The 25,857-nt window shown below is 36.1% G+C and overlaps 1 protein-coding gene across 1 annotated transcript in view; it reads right to left on the reverse strand.

Annotated features, from left to right (window-relative positions):
• The window catches only part of Hmgcll1 (3-hydroxy-3-methylglutaryl-CoA lyase like 1), a 175,457-nt gene that overhangs the window by 115,434 nt on the left and 34,166 nt on the right, over positions 1 to 25,857 (reverse strand). Inside the window, 2 exon segments of the mRNA XM_087196005.1 lie at positions 13,491 to 13,598; positions 13,805 to 13,885. Of these exon segments, the coding sequence (XP_087052131.1) occupies positions 13,491 to 13,598; positions 13,805 to 13,885 (189 nt within the window).

Here is a 25,857-nt window from a genome sequence, read left to right on the forward strand (position 1 = left end):
TTGCCAGAAAATAGGCTTTAAGTCATGAGACTATAACCCTGCTTTTCTCCTGCTTATTAACATAATTTGCTTTTTTTGTTTGTCTATTTGTTTCAGTACTGAAGGTCAAAGCCGGAAGTGATCTACCACTAAATAAATCAACAGCCCTTTTTGTTTTTTATTTTGAGACAGGATCTCACTACATTGCCCAGGCAGGCTTCAGATCTGTGATCATCCTGCCTCAGCCTCTTATAGCTGAGAGGTAGTGTGCACCACCATACCCAGCTGATTATAAAAATATTTTTGAAGAATTTATTGATTTTTCTGCCACCAATAACACACAAGAAAGCATTCAGATATCTTCAAAACAAGTACATAATGTCAGAGTTATTCGTCTACAGACTCCACTGGCCAGGTTAGATATAACTGATGGTGTTACCTTCTGTATTGCAAAAGTGCAGAAAAAAAATCCAGACAGAACATATGCAATTTCTTCAACACATGTCATCGATTACTATAAAAATGTAAATAATGTGGTTTCAGACCCTATAACTCAAAACTCAATTTGAGCAGTAATTCCTCTTAAAGGTAACATTCGTAAATTCAGTAATGAGAAAAAATGAGGCCAGAGTTCTTCCTGACAACCCTGGGTGAAAATGCTCCAGCCAGCTATGAATAGCAGTGTAGCCTGTATACCATAACCCTGTCTCATTCACAGACTCTGCACAAACCTCATATATCTTAGCCTCCTTAGCATAGAGGAAACCTTGGTCTGTGTGAATAAGTAAGACAGTTTTAATAAATCACAGTCTTACAATAATAAACACAGGAAATCTCTGGAAAATTGTACATCCAGGTTTTTTTTCCCCTCAATACCCTGTCTTGGCTGCCGAAGCTAAAATGTTCTGACACCACACTCACAAAACTTCTTAAGTCTAGAAGCCTTAAAACTAATTTGGTCTGGTGCATAATTTCCTGTACTTCTTTATTCAACATTACCTTTGTGTAGGACGGCTCTTTGTACTGCCCTCTACTGCATGGAGTACCATGCTTCTCAAGAATAACCAATGCTCTTACTGTGAATGCAGACAAGATATTTTATTCATAATCCACCAGTGTGTAGAAATATTCATTTTTACATTGTGAAATAACCTCAAATTACCCAAGTGGATTTGTGGGTTATAAACTGGGAGATCAATGTTCTTGACAGAGAACTGAAAGTCATTTTATTTAATAACATCTTCCAGTCCTAAAATAAACACAACAATTATGAACTAGTTATTCTTTGTTCAGGTCAATGCCTTCTGTGACAACCCTCCTAGTCTTCCCATGTCCAAGCAATCTTGTTTCCAACAACATTCTGAAGTATGGGCAAAAAGTCCCAAAGCTCCCAGTACAATTTATTTCCCCCACCTCCTGTCATATATGATGCCTAGGTGTTTGATGATAACATGTAGTTATTTTAAATACTGGATCTGGTTGTACTCATCGTACACTGACTGTAAATGGAGCTTCCCTAGTATTCCTACATTTCCTCCTGTCAGCCAACTCTATCCACTCTGGAAGAGAGAATAGGCCTGGATTGGTTGTGGGAGACTAACTCACTGCAAATAAGGAAATCCTGTGACTAAAAGGAAAAAGTCTTATGACCATCACAATGCCATCACAACAGCAGCCTGTGCTTTGGCCTGATACGGATCTGGAGATCTCTATGTTAGTAAACAGCGCAGAAGGCAGAATGTGAAAAGGTTGGCCAGAATGCCCAACTGCTCAGAATATTCTAGTTATTAGGTTTTATTTGATTATAACTCATTTACAGATATCCATTTCATTTTAAAACAATTTTGTATCAGTTTTAAATTTTTAGTGATTTTATTCCCAGTATCCATTTTGACTTCTAATTACCTTCCTAGGTACACATTGCAGTGATTGTTAGCAACTACCCATTACTCAATTTTGAGTCTAACAAAGAACGCGATACAGTTTTAACAGGGACACAATGAAAGCAATGAATGGAGAATAAGTGGAAAGGATACAAGACATAAAGGGATGAAAATACTTTGCCATCATATCGTAAAGGAGTAAGAGTCAGGTCTCAGATTTTCTGTTGTTTCAATTTAACAGAAATAATGATGTCCCCAAATGCTTACAAAGCCTGCAATGTGGAGGATTGGGGGGGCGGGGTGAATAACTACATTTGGACTACTAAGTAAACATTTCTTACTTTGTGCTATGAGCAGAAGTCAATGGAAGATGCATCCATTTTCACTAAAAACAAGAGTTAAATTTATCAGTAGATCTCATTTCATAGCAGTGAAGGTTTGGAGCAAGTAGTATTCATGTTATGACATTTTTTGCATGAATTTATTTCCACGTGTTGATATTTCAAAGAGTTCTTAGCTAGAATCTATAAGCTTTTTCAATAGTAAATTTGAATTTTTCCAAGACATTTATAAAATGGACCGCATTCTTCAAAAAAAAGTCCTACATGCATTAAAAAAATCTAAAATCCATAGATTTTACAAAATGTTCTAATATTCTACAAAGTTATAATCCAAATCAGTTAGAGATTCTATAAATTGAATATTCAAAATAAATATGCTTGGGTAAAAATTTTTTTAAGTACAATAAAATCAGGTACTTTATAAAATGCTCTCTATCTACAGGTACATTCTAAGGGAAGATATATATGTATTTCTTTTATTTTATCAAGTATGTAATAAGTAAAACATCAGTGTTTATATGTCTCATTAATGTGTAGATTTTAAAATATAAAACTTACTCTTTTTCTAATATGATTTTGGCATTTTACCCTTAAGACTTATCTTTCTAATTCTCTATGTTTACTTCATATTATTTCTAGGGAATATTCCAGCAATTTAATCAGGCAAGTTTAGTTAAATGTGCATGTACTCCAAAATTAGAATGCACTTTTTATTTTTAAAAATGATCAAATGCCACCAGCTCTGAAGCTCAAGGACCCGAGTTCAATCACTGGTACAAAAAACAAAAACAAAACAAAACAAACAAACAAACAAGAAGATCAAAAAGCACAGTTGTTTGTAAATACTAGCAAAAAATTTATTTTAAATCATTAAGCATTTAAAAAGAACTGATATACATTTCATTTTTCATGCTTAATATACGGGATCCTGAATTCTTGAAAATAAGCTCTTCCACAGTCTTAAAACTGGTAAGCAAGGGAGACCACATTCAATATCCTAATGCTTCACAAATTAAACAAGATTTTGAGTAGCACACGTGACTTTCCACATGAGCACGTCATAACTATGGCACATGGAAATACCTCGCTTCTCGTGGCTTTAGCATGCTCCGTGTCTCCCCAGATAGACTGCACTTGAGCTGCTTAGGCAGGAGGTATCAGTGGAGCATGTTTCCAATGAAACAAGGTCGGCAATGCAGATTAGCCAGCTAAAGAGTGTATTGCTCAGAAAAAACATTTAAATGTCAGAATTAAGTCTTGCTTAGCCAAAATGGAGCTATATTTTGGCTTTTTACTTGACATTATGCACAGACCTCTCAAATGTCAATATACATAAATAATTCTGCACAAATATTTAAGGTAATTTTAGATATCTGCAAAAGTGGAATTTTAATGCAGCCAAAATAGCATCAAAAGCTTATTTTTCTTTTTTCCTGAGGAAGCTTGGAGAAAATTTGATCAACATGCAAAGTCCATAAAATTGAATAAAAGATATTTTATTATAACATTTTGGTTACTTTTATAAATCTAAGAACAAAGGAAATCTAAGTTGTCAGTCAAACAATTGATCAACTTATCAAATCAATTTATTGATCAAATCAACTTATTGAAAATTAGTGCATACTAAGTATGATAAATCTCTGAGTATAATAGCATTTAGCCTAATGGGGGGAAAAGCCAAAATAAAATTGAATTATACCTTCTGCTTAAAAATAAGAAAATTTAGTCCATAAAATTGCTAGAATTATTGCTTTTAATTATAAGCTTTGCTTTTTCTTTGGAGTCGTGGAACTGTATCGTAACTAGAGAACACACTGCTGTAGAATGATGATGAATAGTGAACAAGGTTAGCAGTACATGATGTTTTTCCAGTTTTACTGCTGATTAAGTTCAAAGCAAGAAAAAACTGCCTCAAATTTTTGTTCATGGCTCCATATGCCTTTCTAAAAGAAACAAAAGGTGTTTTGAAATTTTACCACTATACTTCAGGCTACTGCTTGCCTTATATAACAGTATCAATGACATAATTGTGCACAGACACAACTTGAAGTTATTACATTTTAAATTAGCCATTGGATAAAAACACAGAAAATTATTAAGCAGCCCTCCATTTTTTTTCAAGTACTTGGGTTTGAACCCAGGATCTTTGCACTGAGCTAAATTTCAACCCATTACTTAATTTTTTTTTTTAATTTAGAGAAGTTGCCCAGACTGGGCAATTACTACTTTTTGTTTCTAGAGTACTTTTTATTTCTGAAAAAAGGTCTTCCTCCTACTTACTCTTTCAAAAGTAAGTAGATGTTACCTAAATAACTCACTGAACTGAGCCATGTGTGACACAGCAGTAGAGGTCACAGTGGACTCTACAAAGGTGTCAGTGACCAAATGTAGACATGGAAAGAGGAGCTTTTTGAAGATACAGAAATAATTAAGCTTGCACCAACTTCGTGCAGCACCGAAGCTCACTGTTTTCAGAGTTTGTTATAAGGATTTGAAGTTGCAAAGGGAACTGCAAGCTTTAACTATTTTTCCAGTTTTCATTTTTTATTAATACATGTTTGCAGTACACAATGATTATATTCCTCTTAGGGAGCTGGTACGTGTACAGAACGCATCTTAATTATTCTTATGCCCTGCCCCATCTCTTGGTCTCCTTCTGTTTTGAAAAAAAGATCCACCTCCTATGTCCTATCTTTTATTTTGCTCTTTATATTCTGGGTTTCTCATATAAGAGAAACCATGTTAAAAAATAAAAAAAAAAGAGAAACCATGTAATATTTAAATGTGTTATTTCACTTAACATTATGGTCTCAAGGTGCATCCATTAACTTTTTCTTTTACTTTCCGGCTTCGTTGTCTTCCTTTCTGGCAGGGGAGTGATAATTCTTCCTGTAGTCTCTCCTCTCTAGCTTGGAGATCCATATGGAGGTAAATGCTGCCTTCTCTTCTGGACAGGGTGATTATGACAGCAAATGGCTCTGACTCCTCTTCCTGAGCTCCTCCCTCATGTCCGCCTTAACCCCAGGTGAGGACTAGAAACATCCAGAGGAGCTGTGGATGCAGCTCACTCCCGCTGCCCTTGTAAGTAGCTCTTCTCCTTCTGGTTTGGGTTTCCTGCCTAAATCCCGTGTGAGGCAAAACAACTATAAAGGAGATGGGAGGAGCGCTGCAAGCATCTGTAGCCTGGACAGTGCTAAAATATGTATTTTTGAATTTGGGTGTTTGAGAATGCAGAACTTGTTGCTCTATGAACTATATTTATTCTTTAATAATTAGTGAGAAAATAACACGCAATGAGGTTAATTAGTAGCCCATTTTTTAAATATAGTAATTCTCCAACTTACAATTGAGTTCTGTCCTGGAAGAACACTGGTAAATTGGATCTCTTTTTGAGTTTAATAAAGTGAGTTTTATATACCTTTGACACAAACCTAAAATGTGAAAAAAAAAAGACACAAAAATACAATAGGTCCCTGAATGCACTGTACAGTAAGCACACAGCAACACCACTGTGACAATGTCCGTCAGACACGTGAGATACTTTCATGATTTGTTGGCATCTAGGAATGTTCCTAATTCGAGGTCTGTTCTTATCTGTTAAAGTTCACAACTCATATGTTTGTAAGTCTGGGACTTACAGCACGTAAGTGTAGCAGACTAAAAAGTGGCCCCAGCGATACTTTTCTTCCCAGTCCCTCCTTTAGAATACCCAAAGCTGGGGTCTATCTCCTGGCTTTGACACTGAGTGGGTGCTGTCACTACCTGCACTGACAGACCACAGAGAGTTAAGGCTGTATAATGCACCAGGCTCAGTCATCAAAAGGCGTCCTCTCCTGGAGCACTTATGTTTGGCGCTGAGTTTTGGTTCATGCCATTAAATACTAGGAACAAAATGAGGTGGCAAATAGAATATGCTTTGTTTTCAATTTTCTTGAAGACCTAGTATGTTTTATCTAGATAGCTGTAATTCTCAGAACACAATTTCCTCCATTTACTTTCAATAATCATCTGAGGTCACTTACTGAAGAACTTGGCTTCTTCATTCCTTCCCTGAGGCCAAATACTGAACAAATTGTATTTACTTGATATATCAGAAATCCAATACTTTCAAATAAGTTGGAAAACAAAACAAATATAGTACTTTTATATACTGCTTTAAAGGAAAACCCAGCACCAAAACTCTTACTATAAACCTTCTACGTGGAAGCAGCGTTAGGGTGTACACCAAGAGTGCCTATTCAAGAGAAAACAGGACACGAAGACTTCAGTGGAGGGTCTTGGTGATTTTACACACTAATTCCTAAGGTTGGTGGAGGTCATTAAACAGCTCCATCTCTGTTATTAAAACATGGGAGGGCCAGGAATTTAGCTCAGTGGTTTTGCTGCCTGCTGAGCAAGGGCAAGGACTCGAGTTCGATCCCAGGTACTAAAAAAAAAACCATGGGCAAGGTCTGCAGGCACAGAGTAGAATGGAGATGGAGGCTCGGGTCACAGTGTCTTTGCAGTAGAAAATACTGTACTTCCTGTATCCCTTGTACAGCTGAGCGTTCGGAGTCAAGCTCCTGTAGAGGGACTTGAGTTAAGTCTGCTCCCATTTTAACCAGCATTCACCCTCCCCTCACCTGTCTGGATGAAGGTTCTCCTGTGACACCAGGAAATAGAGGAACTAGGAACTGTGGGCTTGGTAAATTGCAACAGGATCCTCTGGGGAAGTGGCAGGGATCAACTCATTGGGTATAGGAGGAGGCTTGTGCTGGAAAATACCCACAATGGTTCCATTATCTGTTCTCCTCCTCCTCTCCCTCTTCTCCTTCTCCTCCTCCTCCTTCTCCTCCTTCTCCTTCTTTCTTCTTTCTTCTTACCATTTCCATGATATTATCTCAGCCTTTCTCTCTTCCCCACACCCACAGTCCTCAAAAGAGAGCAGAGCTAGAAGGAAAAGTCAGGACAGGATTCTGCGACAAAAGCTACAGCCTCCTACATTTCATCAATACAGATCTCAATCTGAAACTTCTTTGTGCTTTCATTGTTAATAAAGAACAAATTGTATCACACACTTAAAGGAGAGCAGGGCAAAGTTTACACAGTCCTTCTGGCTAACACGCCTAGCGTGCTAGGCCCCATTTTTAAGAGTAATTCGTAAGTAACTGTTATAGTCTTTTATATGTATTACTTTCTGCCTTTATAAAGAAAATCTGTTTCTATTCATGTTTTCACCTGCCTATTCCAAGTAGTTGAAAATTCTCTAATCATAGAGCAAATATTTATGACTGAGATGTTGCACATGACATGCATAAATGCAGTGTTGGGTACACTCTCTCTCTCTCTCTCTCTCTCTCTCTCTCTCTCTATATATATATATATATATATATATATATATTTTTTTTTTTTTTTTTGGTACCAGGGATCGAACTCAGGTCCTTGCACTTGCGAGGCAGGCAGCAGAACCACTGAGCTAAATCGCTGGCCTTTATTTTTAAGTAAATGACATTCACCTTAATCATTCATACAGGTAAAATATTTTAAAATCAAATATAAAGATGAGCATAAAATTCTAGTTCACCTTTTTAAAAATTAATGTATTTACAATAATTTAAATAGCTTACTACTAACAGCCATATTCCAAAGTTGAACAAAGCTGATCTATTTTTATAAATGTTTTCTTCTGCTGCTATTGTGTGTTCCATCTAAGCAAAGAACTACCTAGAGGCATTTCAAAAGTTCTCATATTACATGTCACTCTAAGGAAAACTTTTTCCAGATAAGTTGTTAAGAACATGTATTTTGTAATGGCAGGTATTTTATCATCTCTGGCCGTTTGGATTATAGGTGTGGGATACTGTTTTATATGGCACCCTGCTACTGTGGAGCTTTTCTTTTAGCTGGTTAAATTAGAAAGCCTCTGCCAAACAAAACAGTAGGAGGGAAACTGTAAAAAAGTTTTAAAATCCTAAAAAAAGAAATAAGTGAACAAGCAGCAATGTAAACATAAACTAGGGAACTATTCCCATGACCTTTATTTGACAGAAAAAAAAAAAAAAGAAGATTCAGAGCATTAATAGAATACCAACTGAGAGCCATTCACATTCTTCCCAGGAACCGAGATTACTACAGACAATCTGTAAGCAAATTGTTGTACTAAAATTATTATGTCCCGTGACTCAGACATAATTTTAAGGCAAATGAATCTGGTATACAATTTTTTTCTGAAGTAAGAATGATATCAAATTTTAAAAGAGAAATATAAAAATGGCTAGCTCAATGAAACCTAAAACACAAACACAATGACAGCTAGCCAGATTGCAAAAGGAATGGATTATCCCCAATATTATCTTCTGAAGAACTAGACACATGATGTAGAAAGTGACTAGTACAACTTTGGAAGAATTATGAATCCCACAATATCTTTAATTCAGGTACCATGCTCAAAGATATGTCATTTATTTACATTGCTTTTTTGTTTGGAATGGATGTAACCGGATCATGAAATAGTTATCAGTGCAGTCATTATGGAAAACATCTTGAGCAGTGATCAGGAGCCAGGTGCTCTGCACCCGGGGCATTCCAACACAGGGATCATTCACATGCCTCATGACCTCCCACTGATGCTCCTGTGCTGCAGGTACCACTGCTGGGATTTCTGAGGTTAAGTCAATTACTGGAGTGCTAGAGTAATGAGGACAGGGACACAGTTCTAGCAGACTTCTCCTCGCCATAGCTGCCCTCAAGAGCTGTGTGGGGAAATTCAGTCACTTGTATAATAATATCTTGAGCCCAGAAAGAGTTCATTAAACCTCAGTAGATTATGTCCCAAACTCAACTCAGGACCAGTCTCAGAGTAAATCACATCACTTTATAGTCCTGTCACATGTATCTATTTAAGTGAGGCAACCAGGCATGTTCTGGTACTGCTCATAGGGGGACTGCTTTTCCTTCTCTTTTGTCCATCTGTCCTCTTCCCTAGCTGTGCAAGATGTGTGGCCTTTTTGAGAGGATTCCAGTCTCAACTGTTTAAACATTACTGGGTTCATCACAGATGGGAGTTGAAGAGTAATCTACTAATTCACAGTATTGTACAATAATGGAATGTGGCCATGAGCATCACTGAAGGAAAGAAGTATGTTCTGTATGAAGCTTTATAAAACCAAAAACTCTTGAGGAAAACTAATGAAATTCACTATCTTAAATATAATTTTGGTGGTCAGTATTCATCAATTAATATTAGCAAGATGAGTTCTCTTTTCTAAGCACAGTTTTTTTTGTATTAAATTCTTGTATTGGTACATTGTAGGCATACAACACAATTACATTTCTCATTGGGAATTGTACCTTTACATAATTCATCTTGGTTCTTATTTTTTCCCCATTCCTAGTCCTCCCTTCATGCCCTCCACCCTTCCTTATTTACAAAGACTTTATTTCCGTTTTTTCCATTTCTCATCATTTTTCCTTTCCCTTCTTTCCTTTCCCCTGCCCCTCCCACTACCCCTACCCCTTTGGACCTTTTCTTCCTATTTTACATTATCCATTATTCATTCTAATAATTGATACATTTTAGGTATACAATATAATGACATTCATCATTGGAAACTTGCACCTTTACATAGTCTCTCTTGGTTCTTATTTTTCACCCTTGCCCAGCCCTCCCTTCAACCCCTCCAGTCCTCCCTATTTACAAAGATTTTGTTCCTATTTTTCCATTTGCTCATATTAATCCCATTCCCTTCTATCCTTTCCCCTAGCCCTCCCACTTCTTTCCCCTTTGCCCCTTTTCTTCCTATTTCACATTACCTATTATCCATTTAGTCCTTATTTACACTTTCAGTTTCTCACACCAGAGAAACTATTCAGTATTTATACATGTGTGTCCTATTTATTTCACTTAAGAGTATTGCCTCAATGTGCATCCACTTAGCTATAAATGTCTCTAATTTCTCATTTTTTATGGCTGAGTAGTACTCCATTTTAAAGTTATACCTGACTATCCTGTATCTTTCCAGCAATAATCACTATGTGAAAGGAACACACACTAAATCAAATACAGAAGTAACTTCATGAAGGCTTAAAGATGAACAAAAATTTCCACATATGTTCAAATTAGTGACAGCTAGTGAAATAGTAATAGCGTTTTATAAAATGACAATGTCAAGGAAATATGTCTAGGGTATCAAACTATTTGTATTTTCCTATGGAAGGATTTACATCATTAATGATACAGGAATAAATATATGAATAAAAATAATAGCCACTTGCCCATAACAGAGCCTTGAAAGTGACACGTTATTGTCTTTCAGGCTGACTGATTCAATATTCATTTCATAATATCTTACTGTGCACCTAATTACTATATCCCCAAAACTGGGGTTACAGTGATGGAAGAGGGACTCAGTCACCATCCTTATGGCACTTACAGTTTAGGAATGAGATGATCAGGCAATACTTATAAGTAGATATGCGTGTGTATATAGTTATAAACAGGGACAATGGGATGAAAAATCACTGTTTTCATTACTACCTATTGTATTGCGACTTCTATTACCAAAAATGCATTGCAAATGCATTTGGTTCCAGTCTTTACATCATCCTGTTTAAGTAGGAGGCATTTAAAAATGCAGAAATTGGGGCAGGGGATTTAGCTCAGTGCTTCCACTGCCTGCCTCGCAAGTGCAAGGTCCCGTGTTCAATCCCCAGTACCAAAAAAAAGAAACGCAGAAACTGAGATGTACTTAAACAATTATATTTGGAATAGTATACAGATCAAAATCAGTTTGGTTTCTGAAGAGCTTCAGCAGAGTGAAGGAGCACAACGGAGTTAAGGTGGGAAGAGAAAGCAAGGCCAGGTTTCGAGGGTTCAACACAGATCAGCGTGCAGGCTTTTGTCAAGGGGAGAAGGGACGATCAAAGCCCTCCCTTTGTGAGTTCGTGAAGCTGATTATTTCTGGAACACTATTAGGAGCGATGAGCATAATGTGTATGACAGGAAGAAGCAATGCTTAGGAATATGACTGAAGGGATTACAACAGTGATTGTTCAGTGAGGGGGTGGGTTATTAATATATCTATGGGACTGAAAAGAAAAGACAAGTATAGGCTGTACTGGGGAATAAGACATTTTGTGAGGCAGTAATTGTTATAAACTAAATGTTTGAATCTCTCCCTCCCAAATTGATATGTTGAAATCCTAAGCAAAATGTGATGAGGCTTTTGGAAGTTCATAAAATTATGAAATTGGAGTATTCATGCTGGGATTTATGGTCTTATACTAAGAGACAGAACAAAAGAGACTCACAAAGGAAAAACAAACAGATATTAGCACAAAATTTTCTTTTCAAAGAACTAAGATAAACCAATAGTATAAATAAGTTAGCATATATATTAAAATACTTTTGAAACAGTAATGTCTTGTACTTTGAAGATAATGATACATAGTATATTAACTATTGTTATTCTCTTATTATTTTGTTACAAAATTGTGTTTCATTTTTCATGAAATAAAACTATAAAAGACAGACCTTTGCTTCCATTCTCTGCTGTTTATCACATGAGGATTCAATGAGAAGAAAGCTAAACAGAAGCCAGGAAGTAGGTGTTCACAGAAATCAGCTCTGAAGGCACCTTAATCTTAGACTTGATCTCCCAGAACTGTAATAAATGAACTGTTCTAGCAGCTCTAGCTGGCTACAGTGGTAACTGGATACAGAAGACAGACCTTTTGGAATTAAAGTCCAAGACTGCAAAGTGAATAGTTGAGCTCTTAGCATAAAGCAAGATGGACAATCTTGAGGTGGCCTTTGAAACCAACAAATGTGAGGTGCCAATGGCACATCCAGCTGAAGCTAAATAGAAAAGGCAAGACTAGTAATACCATTTATTTTTGCATTAGAGTAATACTGTTGCCCCTAATTAGTTTTTTATTTGAAGAAATAATTTTAAGCCTTCTTTTTTTTCCAACTAAATAAAAAGATGCAAGCAAACAATGTCTTAAGAAATACAGATTTGACCCCTTCATAGAAGTGACTGATGATGATACTCAAAGGGACAGTCTTCCAAGATAGAGTAGGTAGGTGTCTTAGTTACTTTTCTCTCATTGTTGAGACAAAATACCTGAAATCTAAAGTGAATGGGAGAAAGGTTTATTTAGCTCATAGTTTGTAGAAGTTTCAGTCCATTGTTGGCTGGCTCCAAGGTAGGGGGCCAGGGCAATAAGGCATCACAGAGGAGAAAAAGTTTATGGCAGGCAGAAAGTACCAAAGCAAGCAAGAGAGAAAACAAGCCTCTTTCTGTCCCTTATATTGTATTCAGGCTTCCAGGATTAGGCCGCTGCCAAACCAGTCAGTGGATGGATTTAGTAATCATCCACCTTTAATGCTAGCACTATTAATCCTAGCATTGTACCATGAATCAGTCACACACTCTAGATCCAGCCATCTCTGAAAGAGCCCAACTATGACTGCATGAGACTTTGGGGTGACGTATAGACACAAGGATAACAGTAGAGAAGTGCTCTCTGAGGGAATGTTACAATTGGTTATGAAAAGATGTCATGGATGACAGAAAGTAACCAAATCAGGAGGGTAGAGAACAATGGCATCTGAGGGAATGGAAGCAAAGTAATCAGCAAAATTAAGTGCTAGGGAGAGACTGGCTATCCAAAGCCTGAAAGTGGGGACTAGGTTAGAAAGGGAAAGGTTGTACTAGTTGCTAATTGTTAATCATTCTTCTAAAATTAGAATTGCTCTCAGAATCCATCACTGTTGCCAAATGCCTAAAAACTCTGCATAAAGCTCTATCATTTTACCACTTTTCAAGAGCAAAGTGTGAGCATCTTTACCTCATTGCTAACAAATGTAAGTGCTAAAAGAAACACAGAGACTGCCTATTTACATTTTCACTCTTTTGTATGAGATTCCTTGGGGGAAGGTGCCAGTCCTTAATCATCCCTTCTTTTTAACAGATAAAACATTAAAGCACTTGGAAACATCCAGATTATTTATAAATCTGTCATAAAAGAGAAAATGGAAGGCAGGCTCTGAGATTGCTTTTAACAGCCTTATCTTCAATTTATTATGTTGGACCACATGTTCATATAAGAGTAACACACAGTTTCAAGTTACTTTTTAGGACTCAATTTCTATAAGATAGTTCATCAAAGGAGATTTTCTTTAATCATATCAGTGCATGGCCTAACAGTTTCTAATTATATCACATTAATATCATAATATATATCTCACTGTTCATTGATTCTTGTTAAATCAACAATCTAATTAAGGAATTATGGAGTCAAATACCTGTGGTACCCATTTGGAGGACACAAAGCTGGTCACTTCTATTACGGACAAGCCAGTTTGGGAAAGTTGATTGATGAATTCAATTTTTATATCTGTAGGAAATATAACCTATAAAAACATAAAAAATATTTATAAGTAAACCATATAGGATCTATTGGAGCAAAAATGACAAATTGGTTTCTAACTGAAAGCAAATATGATTTATAAATTAAAATAGCAAACAATAATATAAATCCACATCTTTAAAATGTAAGAAACATTAATATTTAGACTTAGCATTTGAAATACACTCCGTAAAATTAAAATAAACCTACCCTTTCATTCTGCAGTCCATCCCTAGGTCCAACTTCTACTATTTTAACATACTCAGGGAGTCCAGGTAATTGGTCTGATTCCTTAAATGCAAAAAATAAGGACAAGAAAACAGATAACTTTTAAATTGCCAGACAGAACTACTGGAAAAATCAAACAACTATACTTTGTTAAGTAAATTCTCAACCCAGAAATTTAAAATGGTAAAAAAATCAACACAATGAGATAATCCAAATACCCTGTTTATGTTATTTGTAAGATGACATGAAGCCATTTCTTCTTTTAGCTCAGTGATATTCAATATAGTTATGATTTAAATTCCAAAGAATAATTTCTAAAAAATATAATTGTGAAGTAAGTAATTCAATTAGCATCTAATCTGTTGAATAATTCTGCACTGTGTTGATAAAATTGTATTTTTAGAAAATTAGACCTTCAGCCACCTAGAGTTCTATGAGAAGTCACACACAATGCTCCAACTCTGGGTATGGAGTTGGGATTTTGGTTTGTGCTCAGAAAGCTGAGGTTAAAGAACAAAGTGTGCTGCTTGCTTCTATTGTGTCACACAGCACAGCCACCACCTAATGTCTTCTTGCTGATGACACATAACTAGGAGGACATGATCCTCAATATCCCCTGGCAGATTAGCTCCACCCCAACGTAGGGAACACCTCGTTTTAGCTTTTGGCCAAATCTAGAGTGATAGATAAATGGTTTGGATACTAGAAACATTTTGTCCCTCAACTAGGTATGATAGACCTAAATAGTTTAAGATGCACTTGCTTTCTAAATACTTCTAATAAAACAGTTGCTATTTAAGGCAAGTAGTACTAGCCATTCAAGTTTCTATCACACTTTAAAGCAGCAGTAAGATACATCTTTTCAGACTGGACCCACATAATCTCGTCTCTCTGAGCACAGTGCTAATAATGCAACATCAAGTTTTTCAAATGGATAGTTGGTAGGTTCAACTCAGATCCACAGAACCTGTGTGCTAAAATGTTTTGTTCTGCCTTTCATCAGAAATGATGAATTCAAGCTGACCAGTTCATCCTGTCTCCCTCTTTGCTTGAAACCAGTCATTGGCTTATGCTGGTGAGGTGACTACTTTGAATGAACAACCCCATTTGCATCCATGACACAGAAGAATCCTTGCCAGCCCTTTTAGTGTCCAAAGTTATCACTGGCTTTATTAGCTTCTGTTCTAATTCAGTGAAAGAACTCAGATGGTCCCTGATAAAATATTAACAAATTACCCTCCACAATTCCCATGAGTGAGCAACGGATTAAAAAATTATCAAAGAAAAGTATTCTCATTTCTGCACCTTCTGCTCATGCTGTGGTCCATGAAATTAACCTAAGTGGAGGGTTGAGAAGGGAGCATAGATTTTTCATTATTAGGCTGTTTTGGATGGCAATCCTGAAATCATGCCTAATTACTGAGTAGTAAACAAAAGACATAGCATAGGAAGATGGAGTTAATGAGAGAACCTCACTCTTCTTTCTTATTATCTCTATCCCTAAAACACAGAAATCAAACAGAAACAAAACAAAACCAGACAGTCTTAAGCCATGCAATCTCATTATCAGTGACTTTCCCAAGACTATATTTTCAAAAGCAATTAACTTGAGGGGCCAGGGATTTAGCTCAGTGGCACTGCGCCTGCCCTGCAAGTGTAAGGTCCTAAGTTCGATCCCCAGTACCAAAAAAAAGCAATTAACTTGAAGCATACTGGACAAACAATGATTATTTAGTAGATGGCAATGTTTACCCAAAGAAGGAGTACAGTGTTTTTAAAGATGATAACAAGATACTGAGGATAATTAAAGAGCTAAGTACCTTCCTTTGCAGTAATGCAATGTACCTAGCACCATTCATGAGAAGTAGGATGATATCCAACAATTGTGGCCATTTCAGACAAACCAAAAGATATGCTTGATACGATTTTAGCGTCTTTATTAATCTGTTGCTACTACTTAGTCTTTCTAGACAATTTGAATTATGCTGGTGACAGAAGAAAATCCCTAATATAATCAACAAATAATTATTGATCACAGCCCATGTGATGTACAATATGTTGGCTCTTAGTACATGTCAAAGTATAACCAATAGTAATGGGACCAATTGACATTAAGTAGTAAGAGAGAAGGTAAAGAATAGTATGCGATGGAAAATATCTGAGGGCAGGTGTGTTCTGGTGGTGAGAAACTGAGCTCAGTTTTGTTTGGTTGGTATTTTTGGAACTGGGGATCGAACTCGGGACCTTGTGCTTGAGAGACAGGCGGCGGAACCACTGAGCTAAATTCCCAGCCCCCTGAGTTCAGTTTTGAATCTCTGGGTTGTTTGTGTTTGTGCACCATTTAAGTGGATTTTTTGACTGACCATTACTTGTGCATATGAAGCTCTTTAGAAAAGATATGATGAGATAGTAACGCCTAAGAAGAGGCTAGAGATCAAGAAAGGGCTCTCACATGGCAAATAGTTAACAAATGTGTGTTAAATCTCAAAGATGAATCCTGGAGAATGAAAAAGCTGAGGGACAGCCAGAGGACGCTGACACAGGCCTGGGTGCACTGCGGGGACTGAATGTGGAGGACTTAACACTTCATCCTGGGCAGTCAGCGTGCCTGTTTTTGCTCCAGAGGAAGATACTACCTCTGTCTTCCAAGTCTGTTTTCTAGACCAGCATCCTTTAAAAGACAATCCTAAAGAAAAGTGTCCAGTGCGTTGCTACTGACATATGCAGCTATGCAAAAGACCCAACTATTACCTCCATTAATATTTGGTTATTTTCCTCATCTAAGACTTAGTTCTTATCCAAGATACCATTTGTAATCTACTCAAGACCTCTTCAGATAGAATTTCCTGTCTACATTCCCATAACAAAACCTATTTTAAAAGATATCTGTAAGTCCCTTTCTCTCATAAACTCTTGGGAGTTACAAAACTGATCACATAAAGACTTGATCAATGTTTTTTAAATGAGTGACTTGAAATGTGTTATGTACATGTAACAATTCCCCTACAGTGAGTATAATCATTATGTACTGCAAATGTGTACTAATAAAGTCAAAAAGTAAAATAAATAGATGAATGAATGCATTCATGCATAAAAGTTAGAAAAGTAATGTTGACCTTTCATTTAGCCAACACTTGTTGGCTAATGCAGTCACTTGATATATGAAATGAACCCTACAAAGAAAAATTCCTCACCAAAACTAGCTTACACGTTATTGGCACAAGGATCTGCATGCTAACATGAGGCTGGGATGGAGGAGCGTTTTTCATACATCATGAAAGTGTGAGAGTTACCAAATGATGAGTAAGTTACAAGGAGCTGAATTAAAAAAGAAAAAGTCTGCAGAAGTTATCAATCTAGTCCTTAAATAGGCATAAAGTCTGAAATTTATTTTTATAGCATTAAAAGTCCTATGTTACTGAGCTCAGTGTATCCTTTTAAAAGTGCAGTATAGTATATGATACTAGTGAAAAACAAAAGATGTATTATCCAGACTGAGGGTTTCAAGGAGCTGTGTTATTCATCTGGGTGTATGCCCACATTTGGCTTCAGATTTCTAATGGCTCACTTTCACAGAGCAACAACAAAAGAAATACTACCTTGCATTTATATGTTGCTTTATTTTTCCAAAGAACTTTTTTCTATCTATATTTCATCTGTGAAGCTACACTATTTGTAGGCAGAACTGAAAGGGAGATTAAATGACTTTCTAAATTTTCCCTGCTAAGTTCACTGGCTCCTATTTTACTTTTTAAAAAATTTTTAAGATGAGATTAAATACATCAACTATTGAGTTTTGCTTGAAAAAAATGAACAATTCTTTTATGCAGAACATAATCTGCACTACTCATATTTTCAATCATATATAAAATAAAATGAAAGGCATATTTTGATGTGAACTTCTGTGGAACCATTTGTGGTTATGTATAATATATGTTTCCTAGCAGACATAATGGGTGACATTATATAGTCAACCCTTTTCGTGGCAATAGATATGATTCTTTAGTATTTATCCCACAAGTACTGCTTTTTCCCCCTACTAAAATAATATGATACATAGGAGAAGTTTCTGCACAGATTTGTATATGTTCCACTCACTTCATTTCTTGAGCAGTAATTTTTTGTGTAAATAAAGTCTTTATGTATATTGAAGTATCCTGTTTCATAGCCACTATTCCCAAGGAGAATGCTTATGATGGTCAAATCAAATGCTCCCACTGCACGGATGAGAAGTCTGAATCAGGAAATTGTGTGATTTTCTTTTGAAATTAAATTAAACTTCTTAATAAATTAGATATCAACTTTTCCAAAATGATATATTTTTGTCATTTTGTCTGAAATATGCAATTGGTGCATTTTGTGGTAATGTTAAACTTTCCACACTGTGCTGTTTGTTATTTCTTGGATATTGATGTCTCTTTTAACCCAATTTAATCAGAAACATATAAACAATTATCACTGATGTAATAGAAACCCACGAGAGCCGTGGTGCTCTGGAGCAATCAAAAGACTTTTCTCTTTCTGCGAGCCTCTCTAGAAGAAAGAAAGGAGCGAATAAACTAAGATGATACTTGAATCTTCTGTGAGAATATCCGTGGACTGGAGTTAATTCAAAGGCACTCTTGTCAATTCAATAAGAATGTATTTGCCAACTATTAAAAGTAAGTTAATAATGTATTATTAAGGCACATAAACCTCTATGAAGAAAATTTCTTAATTTATTAACTCAAAAGGTAAAGGGCGGTATCCACAGACATTTTAGCATTTTGTGGACAGCCAGAAGCAAAAGTAGAGAGTGTGTGATTATTTGTTTCCCCACAGACTTCAGTCAAAATTTTAACAGAGATCAAAAGCAATCTCTCAAAATGTGAACACTACTTCATATGCACATATACTAGTGACTGTTCTTGGCATTTAAAGAAAAATCGGTGGGTGTCAGTGTGGATACACAGCATGGCTAAATATAAATCTCTTTTTAAAATAGATACATTTCACAAACACTTAGAAGAATCAAGGGCAGTTACAAAAAAGCAGAACAACACCATGCAAGGTCATCTGCCACATATGAAGAATATATAATGTAGCAGAATGTTGAACAATACATGGAAAATTGTTTATTATTTTTTTAAAATGAGGCTCTTGACATCTGTACCATATAAGTTCATTTCTCTGTTAAATAAATTTTTAAAAAGTGGCTTCCATAAGTGCATATATGTGTTTAATGTCAGTTAATTATTGCTTTAATACAAAATCATAATTATGTTACAACTAAGCAAGGTGTGAAGAACTAGAATAGCAAGGATAAAAATTAATCATGTGAATAGTGTATAAAAGATGTAGTAACAAAAAATAGAAAAACAAAAATGAGAAGAATCACATGTAAGAAGAAATAAATCAAGGATTGTGAGCAGCAATTTTTAAAGCAAGCAGTTATAAACTAAACAAAAAAGGCATTCAAATAAATTTAAAAGAATTCAAAAAATAAGAACCAAAAGAGATTATGTAAAGGCACAGATTTCCAATGATGATGGCCATTATTTTTTATACCTAATGTACCAATAAAATAAATTTTTTTAAAAAAATCTATGCATGGGTAGAGTATACAAGTTCCTGCATACATAGTTCTGCTTCTTTAAATGATGGTTGTCATTCACATTATTTTGTTTCAAGAAATAAAGTTATTCTTGTATTCATAGCAACTTAACAATAAAATAAGCTCAGTAAAATTGGGCCAACATGACCTATAGATTTTTTACTACCATTATTGTTATATCACAATAATACAGGTTAAGACAGAAATAAAGATGTTAACTAAAAAATTAAAAGGAAAAGTTTGACTTGAAGTATTTTAAGTTTGAAAAAAATTTTCCTCAATTACTTTGGTAACAAAATCTCTGATCTCATACTCTATCATCATGCTGATATCACTCCAAAGTTAATTCTGGAAACTACCAAAATTGTTTTTGCATTCTGCAAACATTTTGTAGTCAAACTGATTTAATATACACAAAAGACTATTTGAGTTGGAGTTGTTATTATTATTTACAAAAAGTAATGGCACTGCTTTTCACAATGCTTTGGTCATACCATTTTATTTTTATAAGAATGGCAAGCTGGAAAATCACATCATAGTTGTCCTATGAACTTTTATCTTTATCACACACTGTCTTAGTTATACTAAAACCATTCAGCAATCTACAGAACCCATTTAAACTTTGAATAAAATATTTCAGATCTTAATAAAGCTTCTCCATTAAAAGTAAGTTTACTTTCTGATTAGCCTAATTCTGCCAAACTGTCTGTGTACTGTCAGGACAGCAAATATACTACAAAAATTCTCTTTAAATAACAGACAAGGATTTTTTTTATGCCACACCATTTGTAAACAGCTTTTGATATTTGTTAGGAATAAAATTTTGAGTGTTAAAAGTGGCAGAAATATATGCTAAGTGAAGTCAGGAAATTTTGATTTCTCTTGTCAGCAGACTATAGTAGATACTGTAACATAGGGCTCAGATACTCCTTACAGGATAGAGACTGTCCTGGAGCATAAGTTCTGGTAGTAGAAGGCATTTTACTGAGCTCTCTTCAGCAGCTGCCCTTGCCATAGACAGCCTCTTTACTAGGTTGTGACTGTTTCCTGAGGTCATCTGATCAGTGGGCTGGTGTGAGTCATAAAACCACCACCGCTTTGCTTCACAGTAATACAGCTGAATGCACCAAAGACCCTGTGAGACTGAGACCATTGTGGTGACTCCACCACACATCACCTTCTCCTTGTGCCTAATCCCACTTTCTTTATTTCTCCAAGAGCACTGAATCCATGAGCAACAACTTCCTGCAAACAAATATAGATCTAAGACTGTTTCCTAGAGAACCAGACCTATGAAACTTGGTACCAGAGTGACCTAAGGAAGTGTCTCTAAAATGTGATTTGAGAGTTAAGTCTTTTGTTAGCCAGTTGTCAATTAGTTTGTATCCGTGAAATAGGTGGGATATTGCTGCTTTGGGGTAACCTATGCAATTATGAAAATATTTGATGACTCTTAATCAGACAAAAAATTTTTTCCTAGGAGATATTTAGCATTGTCTGGAGATATTTTTACTTCCACAATCACAAGACACTATTAGCATCTAGGGAGGAAACATGTTATAATGGACAAGACAGACCTTCACAACAAAGAATAATGTTTGGGGCTCCGTATTGGTCAGCTTTCCTATCGGCTGGACACAATACCCAACACACACAACTTGATGGAGGAGAGGTTTCATTTGACTCACAGTTTCAGAGAACTTAGTCCATAGTTGGCTGGCTCCAAGGCAGAAACATCATGGCAAAAGGGTGTGGCAGAGCAGAGCTGCTCTGGTCAAGGTGGTTGGAAAGCAGGGCAACAAATACCACCAAGAGGAAAGAGCTGGGCCCAGACATAGACACGAAGATCCTGCAAAAAATGGGAATAGCCGGGGATGTAGCTCAGTGGTTCTACCACATGCCTCCCAAGTGCAAGGTCCTGAGTTCAATCCCTTTGCAAAAACAACAACAACAATAACAACAACAACGAGAATTGATTCAGAGCTTCCCCAAGTGCCGCGGCCACAAGCCACGTGGACGCCAGCAGCACACAGCCTTCCCCACTCCTTGAAATGTGAAGACAAGTGAACAAGTCTCAATACCAGACTTTCAGGTCACCTAAAGCAACCCCAAAGGGAAATGAGGTGGAACAATCTGATTTTCAAGCACCTGGACTCCCTGAACTAGCAACAAAAGAGGATCTGGGAAAAATGAAATCAGAAATAATTACTCAGATCACAGCAGAGATTGCACCCATACTGAAAGACATTAATTAATAAATCTAGAGAGGACACAGATAAAAAAATTGAGGAGCTGAGGAACATGATGGATTCCCAACATAGGAAACAAATGGAATCCATAAAGCAGATGCAAACAGATTTCCAGGAGATTAAAAGTTCCACTGAAATTTCACACAGCAGAATGAGCCAATGTGAGGACAGAATTTCAGATATAGAAGAAAAGATTGCAATTAGTGACCAGGAAAAGAAAAATTTCTTAAAAACTGTAAGGGACCACGAGAAATCAATTCAGCAGCTGCTGCATGATGCAAAGAAGAATAACATAACACTGATTGGAGTCAATGAAGAAACAGGAGAGAGTGCAGATGACATAAAAAAGGAAACTGTTCACAGAAGTGATGGCAGAAAACTTCCCAAGGAGGGGAAAAGAACTTGACATACAGATAAGTGAGGCATATAGGACTCCAACTAGCCTTGATCAAAAAATCTACACATAGGCATATAATAGTTAGGATTCCAGAAATCCAACAGAAGAAAAAAGTTCTACAAGCAGTGAGAGAAAAGAAACAAATCATATACAAAGGAAAGCCCATCAGAATCACAGTAGACTTCTCAACACAAACCCTTAAGGCAAGAAGAGCTTGGAGTGACGTATTCCAAATCCTAAAGGAAAACAGCCTCCAACCCGTTTAATATACCCTGCAAAACTATCTTTCAAAATTGATGGAGAAATAAGACACTTTCATGAAAAAGAGCACCTTAGAAACTTCATGAATACCAAACCAGCACTCTAAAAAAATTTTAGACAATATTTTAGGAAAAGACAATGAGGATCACAACCCCGGGAAGCACAACAGAATAAATCCATTGGGCACAACAAGAAATTAGACACAAAGGGGGAGAATCCAGCAAAAAAAAAAAGTCATGAAAATGATAAGTCAATACGTATCAGTTATAACCATCAATGTTAATGGTCTCAATTCACCAATCAAAAGAAATAGACTGGCAGAATGGGTCAAGAAGCAAGATCCAACAATATGCTGCATACAAGAAACACACTGAATTCAAAAAGCAACTTATAGATTGAAAGTTAAAGGGTGGAAAACAATACTCCATGTGACAGGAGCATGAAAAAAAAGCAAGAGTAGCTATTATCTTTGCAGATCAAGTGAATTCCTTGTAAAAGGAACAAGCCAAGAGGGAGACATGACAATCATAAATATATGTGCACCAAACAACAGTGAGCCCAACTATACAAAACAAATACTAATGGACACGAAAACTCAAGCACTAATACAATAGTAGTAAGGGACCTCAATACACCACTGTCACAAATAGATAGATCAACTACACAAAAAAATAAATAAACATATACTATAACTCAATAAAACTCTTGAAAAAATGAACTTAAGAGATGTTTACAGAGTCTTCCACCCCACAAAATCAGAATACACTTTCTTTTCAGCTGCACACAAGTCATTCTCCAAAATAGACCACATATTCACTCATAGAACATGGTTAAGTAAGTGCAAAGGAATTGAAGTTATCCCCTTATATTATCAGACAATAGTGCAATGAAATTGGAGATCAATAGCAAAAGAAACCACAAGAATTTCATAAACACATAAAAAATTTCATAAACACACTTCTGAATAACCAATGGGTCACATAGGAAACTAAAGAAGAAACAAGACAGTTCCTTCAATTAAATGACAATGACAATACAGCATATCGGAATCTATGGGACACAATGAAAGCAGTCTGATGAGGGAAATTCATAGCAGTTAATACTCATATTAGGAAAACACAGTGAGCCCAATTAAATAACCTGATGCTGAACCTCAAGCTTCTAGAAAAAGAAGAGCAAGACAAACACAAACCTCATACAAGGGAGGAAATTATAAAGATCAGAGCAGAAATGAATGCAATGGAGACTAAGAGAACAATACAGAAAAACAAGGAAGGGAAGAGTTGATTCTTTGATCTAATAAACAAAATTGACAAACCCTTAGCCAACCTCAGCAGGAAAAGGAAAGAAAAGGCCCAAATCCATGCAATTAGGAATGAAAAGGGTGAAATTACAAGGGACCCAGGAAAAATCCAGAAGATTATCAATACCTACTTCAAGAACCTATACACCAATAAGATTGAAAACACAGAAGAAATGGACAGCTTTCTAGATATGTATGAATTACCAAAGTTGAATGAAGAAGACCTAAAAATTCTAAAAGACCCCATATGAATCAATGAAATTGAAAATGTAATTAAAAACTTGCCAACTAAGAAAAGCTCAGGTACTGATGGCTTCACTGCTGAATTCTATGGGCATTTAGAGAGGAACTACTGCCACTACTGTTTAATCTCTTCAAAGAAATTCATTCATGGAAGCAAGCATCACCTGGATCCCCAAAGCAGAGATAGACCCAACCAAAAAATAGAACTATAGGCCAATCTCACTAATGAACAGAGATTCAAAAGTCCTTAATAAGACACTGGCAAATAGAATGCAGAAGATCAGCAAGAAGATCATACACCCTGACCAAGTGGGATTCATCCCAGGGATGCAGGGATGGTTCAACATACACAAATCAATCAATGTAATACACTATATGAATAGAGCCAAGGACAAAAGCCATATGATTATCTCCATAGATGCAGAAAAAGCATTTGACAAAATCCAACATGCATTTATCATTAAAAACCCTACAGAAAATTGGAATAGATGGTCTCTACCTCAAACTGAAAAAAGCCATCTATGAAAAACCAACAGGCAATATCATACTAAATGATCAAAAATTGAAATCCTTCACACTAAAATCAGGAACCAGACAAGGATTTCCAGTATCAACACTCTTGTTCAATATAGTTTTGGAAACATTAGCCATGGCAATTAGGCAAGAGAAAGAAACAAAAGAAATAAAGATAAGAAATGAAGAAATCAAATTTTCATTATTGCACATGACATGATACTCTATATAGAACACCCCAAGAATGCCACAAAAATCTTCTAGACTTAATAACCAAATTCTGTAGAGTAGCTGGATACAAGTTCAACACACAAAAATCAATAGCTTTCCTTTACACGAACAATAGACTCACTGAGAGAGAAACAGGACAAACAATTCCTTTCACAATAGCATCCAAAAAGCTGAAATAACTAGGAATCAATATAAAGAAAGAAATCAAAGACCTCATCTCTGAAAACTATGGCACTCTGAAAAGAGAGATTGAAGATGATATCAGAAAATGGACAGATATCCCCTGCTCCTGGGTAGGAAGCATCAATATAGTGAAAATGGCCATACTTCAAAAACTGCTATATAGATTCAATGCAATCCCAATTGAAATCCCAGTGGCATACTTCACGGACCTTGAGAAAACAATCCAAAAATTCATTTGGAACAAGAAGAGACCCAGAATAGCAAAAGCAATTCTAGGTAACAGACACATGGCAGGGGGTATCACAATCCCCAACTTGAAACTATACTACAAAGCTACTGTGATAAAATCAGCATGGTACTGGAAAAGAAAGAGACCTGAGGACCAGTGGAATACATTAGATGATGCAGAAACAACTCCAGACACACTCAGCCACTTCATCTTCAATAAAGGAGCCAAACACCCTCACTGGAGGGAAGATAGCCTCTTTAATAAATGGTGCTGAAAAAATTGGCTTTCCACTTGCCAAAGATTAAAACTAGCCCTGTATCCCTCACCATGCACTAAACTAAAATCAAAATGGATTAAAGATCTAAATATTAAAACAGAAACGCTGAACCAGGTGGAACAGAGGTCAGGTAGAGCCCTTGAAGACATCGGTGTAGGAAAAGATTTTATGAACAAAACCTCAGTTACCCATGAACTAGCACAAACAATCAACAAGTAGGATCACTTCTCATTAAAAGGCTTCTGCACAGCAAGAGAAACCACCAGCAGTGTTAAGAGACAACTCACAATGTGGGAAAAAAATCTTCACCTGCTCTTCCTCAGACAAAGGTCTACTATCTCGAATCTATAAAGAACTTAGAAAGATCAGACCTCCTAAATTTAAAGACCCAATCCAAAAATGGACATCTGAAATGAACAGACATTTCTCAGACAAAGAAGTAGAAATAGCAAATAAATACATGAAAAAATGTTCAACATCACTGGTCAATCGAGAGATGCAAAGGAAAAGAACGCTGAGATTCCACCTCACTACAGAAAGAATGGCTGCTATCGTG

Source organism: Heterocephalus glaber, unplaced genomic scaffold (assembly GCF_053883595.1).
Source record: "Heterocephalus glaber isolate CG9 unplaced genomic scaffold, H.glaber_assembly_v1.0 deba00001610, whole genome shotgun sequence".
Classification (NCBI taxonomy): Eukaryota; Metazoa; Chordata; class Mammalia; order Rodentia; family Bathyergidae; genus Heterocephalus; species Heterocephalus glaber.